We start from the raw sequence: 19468 nt of genomic DNA, 5'->3' as shown, positions 1-19468 counted from the left end.
CAACTCTGCTCAAAAATGTGATAACCTGAAGACAGAGGACTCTGTAGGGCAAAGAGGGGAGGCAGAAAGAAATGGCACATGACTGATTTCCTGGGATGTGGCTAGGAGCATTGACACACCGCCAGAGCAGCGAGAGCGCACCCAGCGAGCGCAGGGCAGGAGCACCAGTCGAAGGTGCCAGTCCGGGCTCCTGCCTTGGCCTGGAAGGTAAGAAAAATGCATAAAGACTCGTCATACCACTACCTGGCACATCTTAACACGCTGCCTCCTTTTCACTATTGCTCCTACTTGGGCAAAATGTCATCAGCTTTGACGGGAATGTTGCCCAAATGAGACCCGAGTGAAAACTGGAGAAAGACTTCAGCAGCTGACCTGCTAGCAGACTGCTATGGAGCTGAAGGGATCGAAGAGTTTTTATAATAAAATTGCTGTTAACAAAGGAGATGTCAGGGGATATTTATTGTTGTTTATTTTTTAATATCTCTGCATTCTCATTTCCAGAATTCAGAACTAGGACTCCGTTCTGATCCCATTCGTGCTTGTGAGACAAGTCATTGACTTCAGTGTAGCAGTTGCCCCCGATCTGTCAGTCTGAGACGAGCCTCCTTCCTTACAGCCCAAGCGAAGCAAGCTCAACATTTCATAATGATATTTAGCAGGTATCTATCTACGTTGTACAATGACAGCACTGTGTCTTTGGGCAGTAACTCCATAGGGAGAACATAGGCCTGGAATGAGAGAAGTGTTACAGGTGAGCATCACCTTTGGGGTGCAATGAGAGATGCAGGCAGACATTTTCTTACTACATAAGGCAGAACTTCTTGTCTCTCATTAACTTTATTTAATGACCAAATTAATTTGCACAAATTAATGAAAAATACACAGGATAGAAACACAACAAGCACATACAAAAATAAGGAACATAAGTTGGCAGGAGGAATGGTCCCCTGCTAAGATGCAGATGACTTGGGCAGTGACCTGAAATGAGGGGAACTATTTAAGCTACTTAAAACTATTCCACACACTGACAGAAACCACGCTATGATCTTGTTCAAGTTGCTCTAACTCTCTGTATATATTTTTCTGTGTAGGAAACAAGAAAATGCTTATGTAGCTATGAAAATCGTAAGTAGAAAGTAGTGGATAAAGAGCAAAATCTTACTATACTACGCTTTGTTACTATACTAGTTTAATTATTGTTTCACAAAAAATAATTTAAATTATTTTTAGTCATTAGTGTTAATTTATCATTTTAAGACATTTCCCCTCTTATCATGCCTGTTACCCTGTTCCACCCTAATTGGTCTTCCCACCTCCTCAGTTACAGTGTAGCTGCTCAAGTTGTTGGATCAGCATTTGTTACAACCAGGGGACAGGAAGGAGCAGCCAGGGCAGGAGTGGCTTCTACACTTCTACACTGCAGCTCTGCTGCCGAGAACACAGAAACTCTCTGCATTGATGCCAGCTCCTCTTCAGGAGGCTTCTGATGACAGCGCCCATCCCACTGCCCTCCACGCCACAGTTTCAGCCTCTCTGCTATGCCAAATGCAGGTACTGGATCTGTTTGAGTACTTGCACTCTGGCTGAAGGGGTAGAAACCTCCCACAGAGAGAAGGCAGAAACAAGAACTGACTTTAATCCTTGTTTAGTTTTCAATCTACTTATCAGCTATGCTTTCACAATAAAACTAACAACACTTTTTACAGTCAGGTATTTTCCAGCTGTGCAAGAAATGAGACTTTTTTTTTTTTTTTTTTTTTTTTTTGTTCAGTGCCCTCAGCTTGTAAAAGCTCTTGTTCAGCTCTTCTCTGAGCTTACCCAAGATATGCTTCACACTGTTGTTCTTCTTTTCACTTCTCAAACTCAGTTTTTTTCCTCCGCATACATACTTTCCCACTACCAAGACTGCTTAGTATTGCCTGTTAGCCCAAATTGTTCCTATACCCAATAAGCCTGCACTTACTTTTGTTTAGATTTGGCAACAAGTGCTTGACTGTCTTTTAAATCATAAATTTTTTAAAACATAAAACTACACAAAATAAGAGGCGATGGTAAAACTTCTTGGTTTCAAGAAGGCCATACAAATATTTGATAATGGAATATTCAGCCAACAAATACATATCTTTAATCCATCTGCATCTTCCCTTAAATAAAATTACATACAATACAAACAGCTTAAAGTGGTTGTAAGGGAAGAGGATTTATACAAGTAATTGCAGAAACAAATGTAAGCAAAATCAGTAGTTATTTTTCCCCTTGAATACTGCAAATTTTGATCTCAGAAAGAAATAAGCTCTGTGCCTATTAGAAGGGGATAAAACAGTGTTCAAGCTCCTATACTTCATAATGCATGCACATTCAATGGTAAGTAATTACAGACATTCAGATTAGATGTTATAGTTGTACGCTTCTCTCCCTTCCCATTTCTGTCACTTCGTATTGAAAAACAAACTGCAAAAAACACGGTGCATGCTAGAATGAAACAATAATGAACAGAGACGTTGCAGGGTAATTCCAGAGATGTGCACTGAAAAAATTCTGAAATGTATTCAATTCCATACAAACTAATCTCACACGACCTGAAGAGGAAAAGCTGAAAAATAGTTTAAAATGCTTTATTTTTGCTGCAAAACAAGCCTCCAGGATGGCATTGTAAGAGCAAAGTTACGATGCCGAAGTTACACCGAACCCTTGTGTCCAGCAGTGCTTCGCTTTGTTGTGCTGGCGTTTATTTCCATTGCTGAGTGCGTGAGGCTGTCATTCCATTCGTAGGTGTAGCAAGAGAAAGCCAAACCAGAACTCACTCAGTACAATGTACAGCTCTGCGGCTTGGATGCCTACATTAAGCCACCTAAAGGTCAGAGGAGCTGCAATTATATTCCTCGTTAGAAGAATTCAGGGGCCTCAGTCCAGAAAAATACCAAAGAAATTGCTTGACTTTTATATACAGTCTCATACAGAAGTTTAGTAGTACTTTGCTATATAGGATCCTGCAAACATATTTGGCTCCCAAGTACTTTTGTTGACCATGAGCCAGCAATGTGCCCTTGTGGCCAAGAAGGCCAATGGTCTCCTGGGGTGCGTTAGGAAGAGTGTTGCCAGCAGGTCGAGGGAGGTGATCCTGCCCCTCTACTCAGCCCTGCTGGGGCCTCAACTCGAGTACTGTGTCCAGTTCAGGGCTCCCCACTACACGAGAGACATGGAGCTACTGGAGAGAGTCCAGCATAGGGCTACAAAGATGATCAGAGGGCTGGAGCACCTGCCCTGTGAGGAACGGCTGTGAGAGCTGGGCCTCTTCAGCCTGGGGAAGAGAAGACTGAGAGGGGATCTTATCAATGTGTACAAGTACCTGAAGGGAGGGTGTCAAGGGGACGGGGACAAACTCTTTTCAGTTGTCCCATGTGACAGGACAAGAGGCAATGGGCAGAAATTGAAGCACAGGAAGTTCCGCCTGACCGTGAGGGGGAATTTCTTCCCTGTGAGAGTGACGGAGCCCTGGCACAGGTTGCCCAGAGAGGTTGTGGAGTCTCCTCCTCCGGAGATCTTCAAGGCCCGCCTGGATGCAACCCTGTCTAACATGCTCTAGGTGACCCTGCTGAGCAGCGAGGTTGGACTAGATGATCTCCAGAGGTCCCTTCCAACCTTACTGATTCTATGATACTTTAAAGCAGATTTACTGGAGGCACTAATAGGGCTCTCTCTCTCACTCTCTCTACTTCACTCCAAGTAGTAGTATTCAGTCACGTGACAGTTTAATGCACAAGCAGTCTCCTTTTAAAACTGTAGCTGTGCCTGGATCTGCAATACCCAGTTCTAAAGTTTTGAAGTGTGATTTACGTGAAGTAAATTGGTTGCCTCAAGTAAAAGATCCCTCATCTCTCTAGCAGATGGGCATTCACATCAGGATGCTCTGCATCAGCAGTGACAGCTTGGACTTCTGTCTGCTCTGGCTGAAATTATAGGGAGATCTCCATTTGGTTTTAAGGCTCTAAGTCTTAGCAAGGTTAAAAACAATGGTTGAAATGCTTGGGCTGGCCTGAACATTTTTTTCAGCCCTGAAGGCTGTATTTCCATGTGAGAACTGAGATGCTGTCAAGATAGCATCAGGAAAGCCTGCATGTGGTACAGTACATACTGTATCTGTGCTGGGCATAAAGAGAAAGTGTCACTTCCTTGAACTGCTAGCATGATGCCTTTTCACAAGCACGAAGTTCTCTGTTTTCTGGAAAAAGGAAAAAAGGAGGGGGGCAGATTCCCTTACTACTGTGTTGTGTTCCTCATGTTGTCAAATGATCTATCACACTGTGCTTAAGCATGTGAGATCAGCTAAATCCTTCCACATTTTATATTTGGTTGTAACAGAACAAGCTCTACAGCTTTGCCACATTAGCCAAATGACTGAGGAGACTGCAGCAATTTAGAACACATCTACTTTGTCATGGACATGTGATTTTCCCTGTCTGCCCTCCTCAAACTCCAGCTGTAGGATGCCCATACCCTGGGTCAATGACAGGAAAGCAAGAGAAAGAGCTGCTCTGGGTCACATGAGCTGTTACAGAGACCTCCAGCCCCAGTTTCATCTCATGTAACTTAGCATGAATCTGGAGCGGAAACACGTTCCCCAGCTATGGGGACACTTGCATACTATCAAAGCAACCAGTGAAGGGAGCATATCCTCCATCTCATGACCTAAAGCAATGGGCATGCTCCTCACATCCTACACTTGTCATGCAAATATTTGTATATATAAATTCCATCTCACAGACTTTAGTGATGAGGCCTGCATTTGTACTGAATGATAACTTACCTGGGGAATTTAAAAGAATTACCTAACTTTCAATTCAAGTCTATGAGGCAGTATTACAACACTATTTCAGTTTAATTGATTTGCACCCCAAATGATCTCTTTTAAGTTAGGTCCCACAGTAGAACAGATGGGAAACTAATACAGGAATGTATAATAAAAATATGTTGAGCTCATAGTGCCTGTTTAGAGTGAATTAGCACATGATTCATCCACTTTCAGCAAGCAGGTGTTACCTTTCATCTGACTACTTCCTCAACCACGATACACACAAGCATATATGCCATATAGCAACTAAGAACTAGCATAGTGTGGTAATAATTATAGCCATGGCAATAATAAGTCCCCATCTTAATTGCTGACAAGATGCCACAGATAGAGGAGCAAAAAAACAGGATTGGGATGGATAAGCATGAAATAGCTTTGGGAAAAAAAAAAAAAAAAAAAAAAAAGCAGAATCACAGCTTTCTATTTTCCTAACCATTCAGATTTGTCCTTTAGCAGTGTGGCACAAATGCAGATGGCCTAAAAATACTCTGTTCATACTTAAAGTGAAATATTCTCCACTGCAATTGGGAGTCTATTTCCCCATTGCTTTATCAGGAGCAGAGTAGCAAATACAAGCATCCCTGAGGATGTCCAAATGCTGACGCAAATTCTGAAACACCAGGAACGTTTGGCAGCTACCTGGATGCTGCAACAGGCCGAAACCCACAGGTACAGATGTAACACGGTGAAATACTCAGGTCTGCAGTAAATCTTCACCCCACTGTCAAACACATCTGTACCAGTCACACGCTGGGGATTTCCCAGCTGCAGAGTCTAGCTCCCAAAGCACACGTAGCTAGAAACAATTCAGTCACTATGTAACCAGCAACCATGTGACAATTGCATTTTCTCTCTCAAAAGATTGAAACAAGTTTGGATTCAGAAAGACTGTAGCTCTGTCACGGATTCTTCCTGCACTGTCACTGTGACTCTTTCTGCATTTACCATGTCAAGTGTAACACTGCTGTAGGTTTGTATGTGCTTTTACAGTAAGTACATCTCTGCTCTTTAATCAGGAGGAAAATATATGTTCTTACATACTGATGAGATCTAAACATTTCTTAAGCAAAATGATCTGGACAAATCACTTCAAGACCACAGTGTAAAATGCGTGACACTCTGGTACCACAGGGTTTTGACTTTACATCACTGGAAAATGTCACATGAAATCTGTATACTGTGATGGCCATTTTAAGAGTTATTAGTTATTATTAAAAAATAACTAAGAAAACAAAAGCCTGAGTTTTAAATCCTTTATATGTTCTAGCTTCTTTCGCTTAATGTTCCTCTCCTTCCTTAAGTGGAAGACAGATGACAAGTCCATGAAGGAGTAGGTGCAGATGAATTTTGTCTGCAGTCTTTTCCTCACTACTCATCATGTATCAGTATTTCTGTTCTCTAGATAGGAAACTCCACAGAAAGAAATTAAATTTTCCTTTCATTTTCCTCTTTAGTCTCTCCTAACTGGAAGATCTAAGCAGGACCATTACCAAAGTAGGAAAAAAAAAACATTTTTTTTTTATTATAACATGTAAGTATTGAGAAAACACTATTTTTGCTGGGACTACCTGATGCAGAAAGGAGTTTTCTGTCACTGTAGACAGAAAACATGACAATAATTTTCTTTCAGGACAGAAACAGGAAGTCAGATGGGAGAATTGCACTAATGGCCCTACCCTTGGAAGCCATTTTATTTAAAATACTGAAGCAAGGAGGTGTATATTCAAGCTATACTTTTCTTTACCGTGTGCAACTGGCCATTGTTTCTGAATGCACACTGCAAAATATGCAGTGCTCTGCTCCTCAAGAGCAATCTTTACTAACGAATCATCCAGATGCTATAGTTCCTTCAACATCCCTCCTATCATCCCACAGAATTTATTATTTCCTACTCTAAAACAAGAAAAAAAAACTCAGCAGAGTTTAAGATAAAAAGAAGGTAAATCCTACAGTCACAGAGAGGTTGGAGCCATGGAGGCAGAATGCACAAAAATAAGAGAGGACCTGCTGCATAAAACCAACAGAAACATTACTTTTGGTTTCTGCTGGGTCACTGGGATGAAAGAAATGTTAGTGAAAAGTTTGCAAAGAGGACATATACTGTGATAAAGTATATTTGAAATCTCCTTTTTGCAGCACCTCTTCGGGAATAAATTACATTATCCTCAGAGTACATACGGTCTAATGGATACCAGATATAAACAAGTGGATGGCTTGGGTAGATTTCACTAACAGGGCTCTTATGAAACCCACTCACCACAGTAATCGGACCTCTTGGAAGAACTTCAGGAAAGGGGATGGTACAAGTGCTACCCTCTGTGTCCTGTTCCGTGATATACTGTGTTGCTCACACACAAACAGCAAACGCTGGAGGTAAGATGTGAACTGCTGGCACAGCACGATACTGAAGGCAGGGTGAACATTGGTCTGTACTGGAGAAGGTTAGTATATGAACAAGACATCCTGCACCTTAGAGGTTCAAGGACCTCACTGTCTGATCTGGATATAAGTGGGAGAAAGCAAAAGAATAGTATAGTAGTAACACTTGGGAAAGTTGGTAAGAAGGCACAGACAGTACACATTCAAACTTTCCCCGAAGAAATTGAATTTGATGCAATTGATATTAGCGAACATAGTACAATGATTCACTTTATTTAAATAATAATAAAAAAAAAAACACTGAAAGGACAGACTGAGTAGGACAGATGAGGGAGCACTCACACATAAAGCCATGAGTATGGTACCTGTGTTAACAGTTATCAGTTATTTGCAACTTTAGTAACCTAAAATAGTAATTAAAATGAGGATTTAAATTGACTGTGGGAAAATCCTAAGTGAGAAGTTTCTTTAAGACGAATTCTTAGGGCAGTCAAAAAACTGTAATTCTGCAATCAAGGAAGAAGGTAATTTCAGCTAAAAAGCATGTCCTCTGCTTCACTGCTCAAGTGTGAGCAGCAGTTATAATAAAAAGTATTATATAATAAGTGAAGAGAAACAATAATAATCCACATGAATTAGGAGTTACAAAGGACAAAAGTTGATAAAGCAAACTAGGGGAAAGTCCATAGCTGACAGCACCAATATAACTTGAAAAATTTAGAAGAAATGTACCAAGACTACAGTAATACTCCAATAATACACTTATTTTGCCAGATGGAAATGATAAAATTTTTAATAGTGATGCAAGAGAGGTAGAAATCTTTAGAAATATTTCTACTCCATATTTGGAAAGATGTTATGTCACATGATGATGATGAAGTATTTTCCAGTCCCTTGGTAACCAAGCAGGATGTAATACAACAGGTACTAGAAATAAACATCTTCATATGAGCTAATCCATCTACCTTACACCTAAGAGCTAAAACTAAGAAGGCCTTAGAACTAGTAATGTTTATTTTTAATAAATTAAGGCATTCCAGGGAAATTCCATTTGACTGGAAAAGTGCTGATGTTGTGCCAACAATAACACGATGACTCAGAGAGCTAATGGGTACTTAGGCTGACGTTACTTCCAGGTAATAAAATGGTAAAGCTGTAATAAAATTAAATTAATAAAGAATTAAAGTACAAGAATATAATCAGTATCAGTCAACATATTTTTATGCCAAATAGATCTTATAAAATAGACTTACTGAACTACTTGATGAGACAGAAGTTTGGCTGATAACAGTAATGGTGTAATATATTTGTAGAGAGCATTTGACTTAATACTCTATGACATTCCAATTATGAAAATTAGCATAATACAGCACTGATAAAACATATTAAATAGATTAAGAGCTGACATCTAACAAAGTAATAATTAACGGAGAATCATCACCGAATCATGTTTTAGGGCTTAGTATTTTTTTCTATGATTTGGAAATAAACATAAACATCCATAACAATATGATTTGTGCACAGCACAAAGATTAGGAAAATGGTATGCTAGGATAAAAGCTCAAGACAGTCATACAGAGCAATTTGGATCGCTTGATAAGCTGAGCCCATTCAAATTAAACATGTCTTAATACATTCAAATGTAAAGGGATTAGGACTATGCACTACAACAGCAGCCAAATCTCTTCCCTATAAAACACAGTCTAAAAGATATTGAGGATCACAGTGGACAAACAGCTGACGTTGTAGCAAAAAGACCAAATATGAGCCTTGTATGTACAAATACCAATACATTGTAGCCAAATACCCTTATACAACTGCATGCACACTGGTAAAATCTATAGTGAAACAGCACATCAAGTCGCATGTTATAGACAGAATATTTTGAAAGCAGACAGAATATAAAAAGCAGATAAAATGATCTAAGGAGAAAATGCCTTACAGTGTGATGTTTAAAGGAAAGATTTAAAGTTCACTTGCTAACATCATTAACTAGCTTGACTTAATACTTTACATAAAATACTAGCTCTTGCAGGGTTCTTTAGTCTAAAAACAAAGTTCAGGTAGGAAACAGCACATTAAAAACTAAGTTACTCATAACTAAAACTACTATGGGAATTTTTGATGGTAGCTTTGTTTTTTGAGGTTTTTCATGTTTGGATACTTCTAGTGCTGTAGTTGAACAAGTATTTTGGTAATTTTTACTGCTGCTGAACACAAAATATTGGGTTTTATTCTGTTACTCGGGTAACTGAGTAAAAACGACCTATGATACAGAGAGCAAATTAACTGACTTACTATTCCCTTCTAGCTATTTGTTCTGTGGATAGAGTAAATGTATTTTACTCTCCTTTCTTTGGGGGAAATGAGCTAACACCACGCTACTGGTTTTGGAATATTCTATGTTGTAATCTGCCAGAAATCATTAAAGATTGTCAGATCCTCAGGCTCATGATCAGAATGGGTATTCTCTGGAAAGAAAAAGAACTTAAAAAAAAAAAAAAAAAGAGGGAGAGAGGAGCAAAATTCTTAAGCCAGATCCAACCAACATTAATAGCTGATTTGCCATTGATTTGCATGGAGGCAGGATTTGGACCAAAGACTTCACATGGAAATTGTTTTATTTTTCTGATTTTCAAGTTCTTAACTCTGCTCACAATTTCTGCAGTGGCAGCAGCTTGACTCTGTGCATAGTGTAACAATGACAGTCACATCTTCCCCTTTTCCAGAAATAACCATGTCATAAGCTGCTTCTTCCTTGTTTTGTGTATATATAGACATCAACAAGCCCATATAAAGCCTCTCCATAATTTGTTCATATACTGTCGTTTCCCTTTGATATATTTTTAGATCAATTGCACTTAAACAATACTGTCTCAACCTACTGACCTTTGCTCTTGGACAGATGATCAAGAGAAATGCAAATACAGCACTGTTTAAAGGATGACAGCCAACACTTTGCACAATACTTGTTGAAAGGGCACGGTACTATTCTCTAATGCAAAGAGTTTAGCATGACTCCAAAGTGGTGCAGCACTCACGTTTACAAACTCTGTATCTCCTCTTTGAACAGCTACTAAAGCAAGATATATTTATCAATGCACAGGAAGCTTGAGATGCTCACTCCTGATCTTCCAGTTTTCTAAAACACTATGTCACTTTGAAGAAAATAATTTAAGGTCTCTTTCCAAATAATTTTGTCAAAGGGAGGCTTGTAAGGAATAAGATGAGTCATCAAGGAAAATCTGTGTCTATGTGCTCCCTTCCTTTTTTGGTACAAGGTACAAAAAAAGCTGTAAACATTTGAAGAGTGTATTTTCCTAAGCCTTGGTGGTTATGTATCTTCAAGTATATTACCTTAAAATATCAATAGTATTAAGCCTACCCTTTCTTGAATTTGCCAGTGCTGAGGGTACAAACAGGCCCCACTTCTGGTTAACAGCGCTGTCACAGGACCTTTTTTACCTCATTCTGCCATTCCCTGCAGAAATCACTGGAAAGTGCCTTTTACAGAAAATGCAAGAAAGAGGTGTGGCTAGGCCCAGCTCTGCCTGCAAAATTTTTCATGGTCTAAAAAGCCTGACTGCTAAAGCAGCAGAGTGGACAAGCCACAAGAGTGGACACACTAGGATTTTTTTTTATACAGTCAAAGTTCAAGCTAGATCAGTCCCAATTACAGCATTAAGCACTGTTGCATGAATAGATTTTCCCTCACAGGGTATAAAGTACAGTGAAAAAAAAATCACACTAGTTTTGAAAAAAATATTTCAGCTACTTTGTATGCCATGCAAATTCCTCTGTTATCGTTCTGGTTTGAGCACCATGCAGTTAATGCATGCCTTACTGCGCACGGCACTTGTGCAGAATGGGAACTTGTTAGCCTGTCCCCATTGGATGAATAGAGTCTTTATATGCAAACTTTGATTTTAAATGCTGATTAGCCACATAATTAACAATCAGAATATTGAGGATTAAAACCACCGGAACATCTGCAGTTTGCAATACTCATAATACCTGGGCTGCGAACCCGCTATGCACAAAGAACAGTGTACAGAGGCATATCTCACTATGTCTTAGTAGGGAAAACAGCAGCAGTTTCATCATATGCCAGATGATACCCTTCCAGGTAAATACAAACCCTACAACACTAAAAAAAAACCATTTCAACATTCACTATGCTTTCTGAATGGAAATTATCAAGATATTGTATTTAACAACTATTCGTTTTTCAATACAGTACTAAATCACTAAACCACCCTGAACTGTGACTTCAGAAGATGTTCAAAAGCTAAACATAGTTACCCAAGGATAGCCCCTGGCTAGGAAACACCTAAAGAACTTCTAAGATATTTCTCCAATTTGTATCAGTAATTCAAACAGATATGCCTCTTCCCTATGACTCAGCACCAGGCAAAATCCCCCAATATTGTTTGAGAAACACTGAGCTATACTGGCATTCTCAAGACAAAAAAGAGGTACAGAGACCAGGTTAAATATCACTTGGGGCCATTACTATTATACCAATTTCAATGTTCCTCTGAAGATCCAACTAAATATGCTGTTCTCCACTTGCTGATATACTGTGTTACTACACAGTAGAAACATCTCATGACAGATGAATACCACCCCAGTAATATCACTACTTGCTCAGGTACCGCACAGGTATTCTGAAAGAAAGTTGAAGTATATACTTCAGTGCAAAACAGACTAGTGTTATGTCTGCCTTATAGGAGCCAGATCTTGTAGAACTTGTAATATTGCAATTCCTGTTCCACTGGCAGAACTAGATATATATGCAGGTGGCATATTCTGCAATCAGTAATTCAAAGGAGACTTAGAAACAAATCAAGAACTGCTGAGAAAAATGACAGAAAGAGGTAGACTTTGAGATGGAGGGGGGACAGACATGAAATGAAGGATGCCATGAAAAATGATTGACACATGGACAACCAGAATACACATGTAAAGTACTGTGAGAAAAGGCATGGAAGCCTGAGGAGTGAAGATGCATATTGCCATATCATACAACTGAAGTCAGTGAGAGCTGGATCAGGACTCAAACTGGCAAAGAGTACAGGATGTACGTAAAGGTAGAAGAATGGTGATGAATAGTGTGTGTGTTGGTGCTGATTTGACAGGAACCTGGAGCTAACTAGTTGAGTCTTAGTCTGAATCTGATGGAAGATGAAAAAACAGTGCAGGCAGTCTTTATTACAGCTATGTTAAACTTGTATTAGATATAATTCATTCTGCCTCAGCTGAAACACATGCTTATTGTGAATGCCTCAAGCCATCACAAATTCTCCTTCAGGAGGCTGCACAGCCCTGTCATATCACAGAATGATAAGGTTGGAAGGGACCTCTGGAGATCATCTAGTCCAACCCTCAGCATAGCCCGTACGCAGATTGAACCTGTGACCCTGGCATTAGCAGCACCACGTTCTAACCAACTGAGCTAAACCTGCCCCCTAAATACGACTTGAATCTTAAAAGAAACCACTTTAAGAAGGTCTTGTCCTGTAAAACTCCAGCAATGATCTCAGTAAGAAATATCTTGAAGTTTCAGCACAAAAAAGGTCCCTTTCGCACTACTATTTATCTTGTCTGCCCTTTAAGGACCTTTGCAAATAAATGGAGAGCTGTGCCATGCTTCCTCATCATGAATAGCTTCTGCCACATGACAGCTTTCTCAAACCCAGTGACATAGCTTGCGTGAGTTGGGATGAGCAAATCCATTTTAGGGACACTAAGCTGTTCCTTCCCAGTAACCTCAATTTTTTTGCTAGCTTCCAGGTTCATTTTTTATGTTCTCTCTTGACTCACGCTACCTTTCAGCTTGGATTCAAATGAATCTTATGCTGTTGACCACTAGCAAGTCTTCCATATTGCTGGTGTTAGCATCACACTTTAAGAAAAATGAACAATGCAGCCTCTGTGACAGCACTAAGTGAACAGCACTTTTAAGGAGAATGCCCTAAGTTTCATTACAAAGAGATAAAGCCATCTGTATCCTAAGATAGTCAGCCTTAAAAAAACCCCCACAAAACTACTTTGAAACCAATTTACTAAAGAAAAAAGAAAAATAAGCTTACTGCCAACAAACATTCTAGCCCTTGTCATCTACTACCACATGAACAAAGCACTCAGTGACTGACTCCAATTACCTTACCCCAATTACATTACCAATTATTATGACAATATACAATATAATCATATTATGTTTACAATATAATACATGTGAATATTCAATAGAGCCTAGCAGGACTTCAGTCACTTCTATGCTTTAAATATCAATTTTTCAAACTCAGTTTGCTGTATAACATGCTTCTTTAATTACATACTCTAATTACATATTTTATTGTATAGAGAGTAAGAAATAATATTGAAAGTAATTTCAGGCAAACTTCTGAACATTTAGCAATATAAAAACACTTGTTTTCACACACATTGCACCACCACCAGTCTATATAATGCCTTTATTCTACAAACATGCCCATTTCATTCCTACAAACACTAATGGGAAGTTTTTCAGAAATTTCAACTGAAGCAAAATTGAGCACCAGTTTCAAAGGGGTTCTTGCCCTCACTGTTTATTCTACACTTGCAAATAACTGGAACGGTAAATAGGGGCATTTAAACATCTGCTTAATTTAAGAATGACATCAGATAAACTTACCAAAAGACTTAATTTGTATCTACAAAACCACTTACAAAATATAAGCAGGAGGTTGCCTTGGAAAATAAAAACTAAAGAGACATATATACACTCAGACTGTCAATTACTTAGTTACATTGTCAGCACACACTCAATAACTAAGATTTGTGGGCAGGCTACCTAGCTTGCAGATAAATCAGGACACAGGTGTAGGGATACCTGAAATAGTTTTGTGCATGCTAGCTTAAGTTCACTATACCAAAGCATGAGCATACAAATATGATTTTAATGATTCTCAACCAAGCTTAAGTTCAGAAACAACATGGTTCACACAGCTCTTTACCTGAGCGAATGAATCCCACTAGATTCAAGATAGCATTATAAAGCACCAGCTTGGATGGAGCTACATTGTGTTCCATCGAGTATTCAGTTTTAGAGACATAGCTCAGGAGCAGCTAAGAATAAAGGAAACCAATTTAAGTTTAAAAATTAAAATTTAAAGCAGTAGTATTACCATAGCTTTCCTTACTTCAGACTGGATTTCACACCAGAAGATGACGGGTAACTCTGCAATAACAGAAACAGAATGAAATTAGATAAAATAAAGTGCATAGTCAAATATGTAGGGATAAGAATGCCCATGACAATTTGGAAATAACAGATTAGGAGAAAGAAGAGGCTATATTAGTCTATCAGAGGATGACGATGAGCCATCACTGTGATGTGGCACATACAACACCAGGGTATTCTGGGTGAAATATTTCTGGAAAAGATAGAAAAGTATTAATGGCAGGATAGAAAGTGCTGATCAGAATGAAGGTCATACAAGGTCTTCTCATGCATATTTATGAAAAATTAAATCAAAATAGAGCAATCATAAAAAAGTCTGTTACTTGAGCTGCCAGACAACACAATAATAAAAATAAGATAAATGCTAAAGATGTAGATAAAAGGTCTATTATGAAAGAAAAAAAAATCTGATCAAATCATAAATGAGCCTACAATAGCCTCTCCTTAATTAAAACATAAAATAATTAGCATTATACACTACGTTTCGTTTCTCTAGACATCAGTTTTAATATATTTGTCTTTTGAACAGGTTTTTTTTCCATCTTCTGTTCCAAGACTACAGATAGCAACAGTTCTGAAATTTATTTCAACATGAGTTCCCACAAATACAGCTACACTTCTTTTTTCCCAAGCTTTACAGGAAATTTTAACAGAAATGTCAGCTACCAAGGAGAAACAGAAATGAGTAAGTTTGATTTCATCATGAAAATAAAGTCTGTGCAATTATGAAGTCATATTACCAGAATCAGAAATCTTACTGTCATTCTTCAGGCAAGATCACTGAAAAAACCCACAATTCTCCTCCACTAACCTCACAAACTGTTTATATTCAAGGCTTACAATAAATACATGGCACTCTTAAAGTCAGACATAATGTTAAGCATGACATGGCACTTTGCTTCTTCAAAATGCTGTGCAATCTTCACTCACTACTATTCACAGCACTCCTGGGAGGTAGTTGAGAGATCTATATAGGGCCACCAAACAAATTAAGTAGGATAAGAACACAAGAACACGGCAATGCTCATCTCCTGAGGGTGGGTGTTGCCTATTAGGCCATGCTGCTTTCCTAGGAAGGGATCCTAATAAATTCCAAGCTTTATGGGAAAGATTTTTAATTAAAAAATTACAAATGTAAAGCACTCACCAGAATAGAAAAAGGAAACAGAAATAAAGATCAACATGAGAATTCCAAGTTAACCCAAGAAACACAGTTGCAGTGGGGCATAGTGCAGTCTAGAAGCAAAATACAATCAAAAAAAGGGGGAAGAAAGAGTATTAAAAAATAATGTTGTTTCAGTGATTGAAACAAGTATCTGGCTGCAACCTCAGATTGCAACCAGATGTGATTAATTTGCTCTCTCTGCTACTGTATGATGAAAAACAGAAAGTTAAACATTAAGCAATGCCATCTAATGACAATGTATTTTCATCACAACAGTATAAAAGTGGCAAAATATGGGACTTTAATTGCTATCAGAACTGTTATTCAGTGGCTTACTCACCAAATAGACTGCTTACTCACTGCAAGAGAGTGTTTTGGTATACCTGTGCTCCTGGCGAATGATGTTAGTGGAAAATTCTCCTGGCTTTTAATGTATATTTGCTCACTTAGTCTTTTCTAGACCTGGTTAATGTTATTTTAAAATTCACTATTGAAATTTTTGGTGACAAATTTCACACTATTAATTTGTTTTAAGTATTAGGAACATTATATTGTTAAATATAATAACGTTAACATTTTCAAAGTTTTATGATGTTACTGATGTAGGCAGAAATTACCACACAGGTCAGTATGCTAAATACTAGGCAAATATTATTTTCATTGATGAAAAAATCTATCATGATTATTTGAAATATTGTTTTATACACAAAGCGTAATTGCAGTCAGGTCAGCGCTGTCCTGTATATACAGAGAAGACAGCAGTACAATGGTACTATGCTGCTATGAAAAACTGAATCCTTCACTGTAGTATTTGAACATATTTTTAATAGGAAAGTATGGAGTTCCCATTCTGCAGCTTAGAAAACTGAGCCCTAATGATAAATAACTTCAAACTTGAGCTGTGTTATTCATATTTTACAGTATCTTATTCCATGAGTAGCCACAATAACTCACTACTAACACCTCTGCTGTACAATACTGCCAGAAAGAAGTTTGGGTGCAAAGTCAACCTCAAAGGTTTTAGTGAGAAGTTAGGAAGAAATCCTGTGTTTGTCCTTCCTTGTTCTGCCCTCTAATTTTCAGATTGTCTAGTCTCTAACAGGATCATCTCTGATGGAAATACTCAAATTACATACCCTCCTCTGCATCCTATACTTAACTTTCTGGAATGCATATAATCAGAGTAATTAGAAAAAAAAAAAAAAACGTAGACTCATCTAAGTTACATCAGAAGCTTATCTGGCCCTCTGCTGTACAAGAGCAGGAGAAGAATGATTGCCAGTTTCTTTCAAATTCTCCTCAGATGGGTCAATATGACTGAGTCATTGCTAGGAATAAGAGTATAGACATTAATGCATATCTGATCCTTAAACTCTGAGGTCAAATCAGAAACTGATTTCTAATGTATACTCTTTCAGAAACTATTAACTCTGAGAATAAAAGATTTATTTCTTTTTTCCCTATACTGAAGTGAATTTTAATTCTAGTGTGTTTTTAATTTCAGGATTCACATAGTAGAGTTTTCATGAGCCTTTTTTTTTTTTTAAAAAAGTCTTCCTAATATTTTCCCTCTGAATTTAAATTCTTCTTTCTTTCCAAGGTTTGGATGACATTTTAAAGTGAATACTGTTTCTTTAAAGCTCACACAATGAGAACTTACAGGCTGTCTTAGATTGCAGACCATTTTATTTCTCATAAGCATGCTATCATTAGCTACCTTTAGGAGAATGAATTATACTGATTGGTTCAAATCAAACTTGTGACCTAGTGGCAATATTATATGTTTGTTATAAAACATCATCCCCTCATTAATCTTTCATCAGACAGCGCAATCTGAGAAGCCAGCAGCAGTCACACCACACTTACTCTCTCTAGTGATGCCACCACAGAGAGCTCCCTTATTGGATCATAGCAATTACTAGCCTTACGATGCAGTTTCTGAAAACCTTATCAAATTTCCTCCTCAGTATGGCAAGCTTACAAATAATCATGTGCTGTTTCTTTGGAGAGGACATCACAGAATTACAGAAAAATGCAGTAAGCTCAAGTCATTTGCCATTAAACATGTGACTCGATTCTGAGATGATGCATCTTCATCTTCATTTACAGCATATGAAGCATTTTACAGAAAGCCTAAATACAAAAAATTAAGGTGTGTTAACAAGTTACAGCTGAAAAACAGAGACAACTGCCAAACTAATTTTATTCACAGAAGAAAAGAAGCAGAATCTCCAGTATGTGGATTGAAGGCATCTTGGTGCCATAATTTAAAGAAACAGAAAAACTGCAAAAAAATAGTAGACAGTACAAGAAAGAAGTATCTGTTACTGATTACTTAACTATTGCTAGAGGAAAACCCAAGAGGGGAACATCTTGTCTTCAACTCAGTAACACATCTTAAAAAGATCTGGGGGGAAATTTGGGAACTGTGCAACTCTGAATGCAGGGAACCCATGATTATTTGCATGGAAAAAAAAAAAAGTTTAAGTTTTAGCAGCTGTGAGTCAAGAAGTCTTAATATACTGCCACTTGAGCCTACATTTTCAGGGATCCCTAGCAAGGTGACGAATGCTTTCCAATTCCACACGAGTCACACCTCCTAGAAGGACAATCCAAAGCCGCAACCACAGCAAACTCACTAGAATACTCCAGCGTTGATATGACTGTGACAGGACAAACAGCCTACCTAGAGTATTAGCAGGACTGATTTCTTTTTCCACATGAAAGAGTTCCCCCTAAAAGACACTTCTAGTAAGACACAGTACAGGTAGATTTAGACAATGATGTCAACTTGCAGATCCATCTCATTATGGGTAGTATGAAATGTCAGTGTGACATTTGCTAGACAGACTCCAGTGGTTCACGATTTGGAATTTGTACTTAAAATGATCATTTGAGCTCTAGGAACTGAAGTGCCTTCCTTTCTGTTATGCTGTTGGCTTGGGCACTGACTAAGTACTTATCTCCTGTTTTCAACAGGAAACTACTATCATTGTTCTCACAGTTCCCTTCATCAAAATACATCTTTTTGGAGAAGCCAAATGATACCACCCTAATTTATATGATGAACTTCATCACATCATGCATAATAAAAACCAGCCCCTAAACTCTTACACTTAGATTGATAATACTGAAAAGAAACATAGATGAGCTGTCTCAAATTCCTATGAGCCACAGATTTGCAGTACAAATCTGGATATAGTATTTGTTAGAAAAATTAGCCTTCAAATTTCATACTAAGCTCAAGATCCTCTTTCAGGACCAGGTTCTTCAGTGATGAATACCGAGACTCAGGAAAGATAATAACTGTACTACACTCTGTTAGCTCATACTCTTCTCGGGAGTTACTAGACAAGTTTCAAATAAGATACAAATATTTTGAAAAATGATGCAAGTCTGGTGAGACTTTACAGTGTGAACATATTATTCTTACAGAAATTCAAAGACCAGTAAGAGAGGAAAAAATATACTAGCACCATGAATAAAAAATGGAATAAGGTATTGTTATATATCTTCAATTATATATAACAACATATGCACTCTAAGAAAAGACTGACATTTAGAAATCCATACTAGAAAATCACTGATTTTTCATAGCCTTCTGGCACATTTGCATTACAGAATTACACATTGCACCATCAATAGGTAAATGCAGCAGATACTCCAATTCTAATGAAGCTGTTGTCAAGCAGCTGTATTGCCACAATGTCGTAGGCAAGATTGTGAGTCAATATATAGACTTTCAGAACCATGGCCCTGTGTCTTGACAAAATGCAATATTTATAATATGAATAAGCATAACTACCTAATTAATATTCAAATACATATGCATATGAAAACTTTAAAA

General features: G+C 38.0%; 1 protein-coding gene across 4 annotated transcripts in view; it reads right to left on the bottom strand.

The window, feature by feature from the left end:
- PACC1 (proton activated chloride channel 1) overlaps positions 1 to 19468 on the bottom strand; it is a 91631-nt gene that overhangs the window by 51171 nt on the left and 20992 nt on the right. For 2 of the 4 annotated variants that reach the window (XM_062571846.1, XM_062571847.1), the window contains one exon: positions 14401 to 14453. In XM_062571846.1, the coding sequence (XP_062427830.1) occupies positions 14401 to 14403 (3 nt within the window). In that variant the 5' untranslated portion in view covers positions 14404 to 14453. Of the gene's footprint in view, positions 1 to 442; positions 729 to 14400; positions 14454 to 19468 lie in introns of those variants that run through there. The other 2 variants (XR_009957862.1, XM_062571849.1) reach the window with 2 other exon arrangements.

Source organism: Rhea pennata, chromosome 3, assembly GCF_028389875.1.
Source record: "Rhea pennata isolate bPtePen1 chromosome 3, bPtePen1.pri, whole genome shotgun sequence".
Taxonomy (NCBI): domain Eukaryota; kingdom Metazoa; phylum Chordata; class Aves; order Rheiformes; family Rheidae; genus Rhea; species Rhea pennata.
The sequence above is the reverse complement of the archived record's forward strand: the minus strand, read 5'-3'. Positions and strand labels throughout refer to the sequence as shown.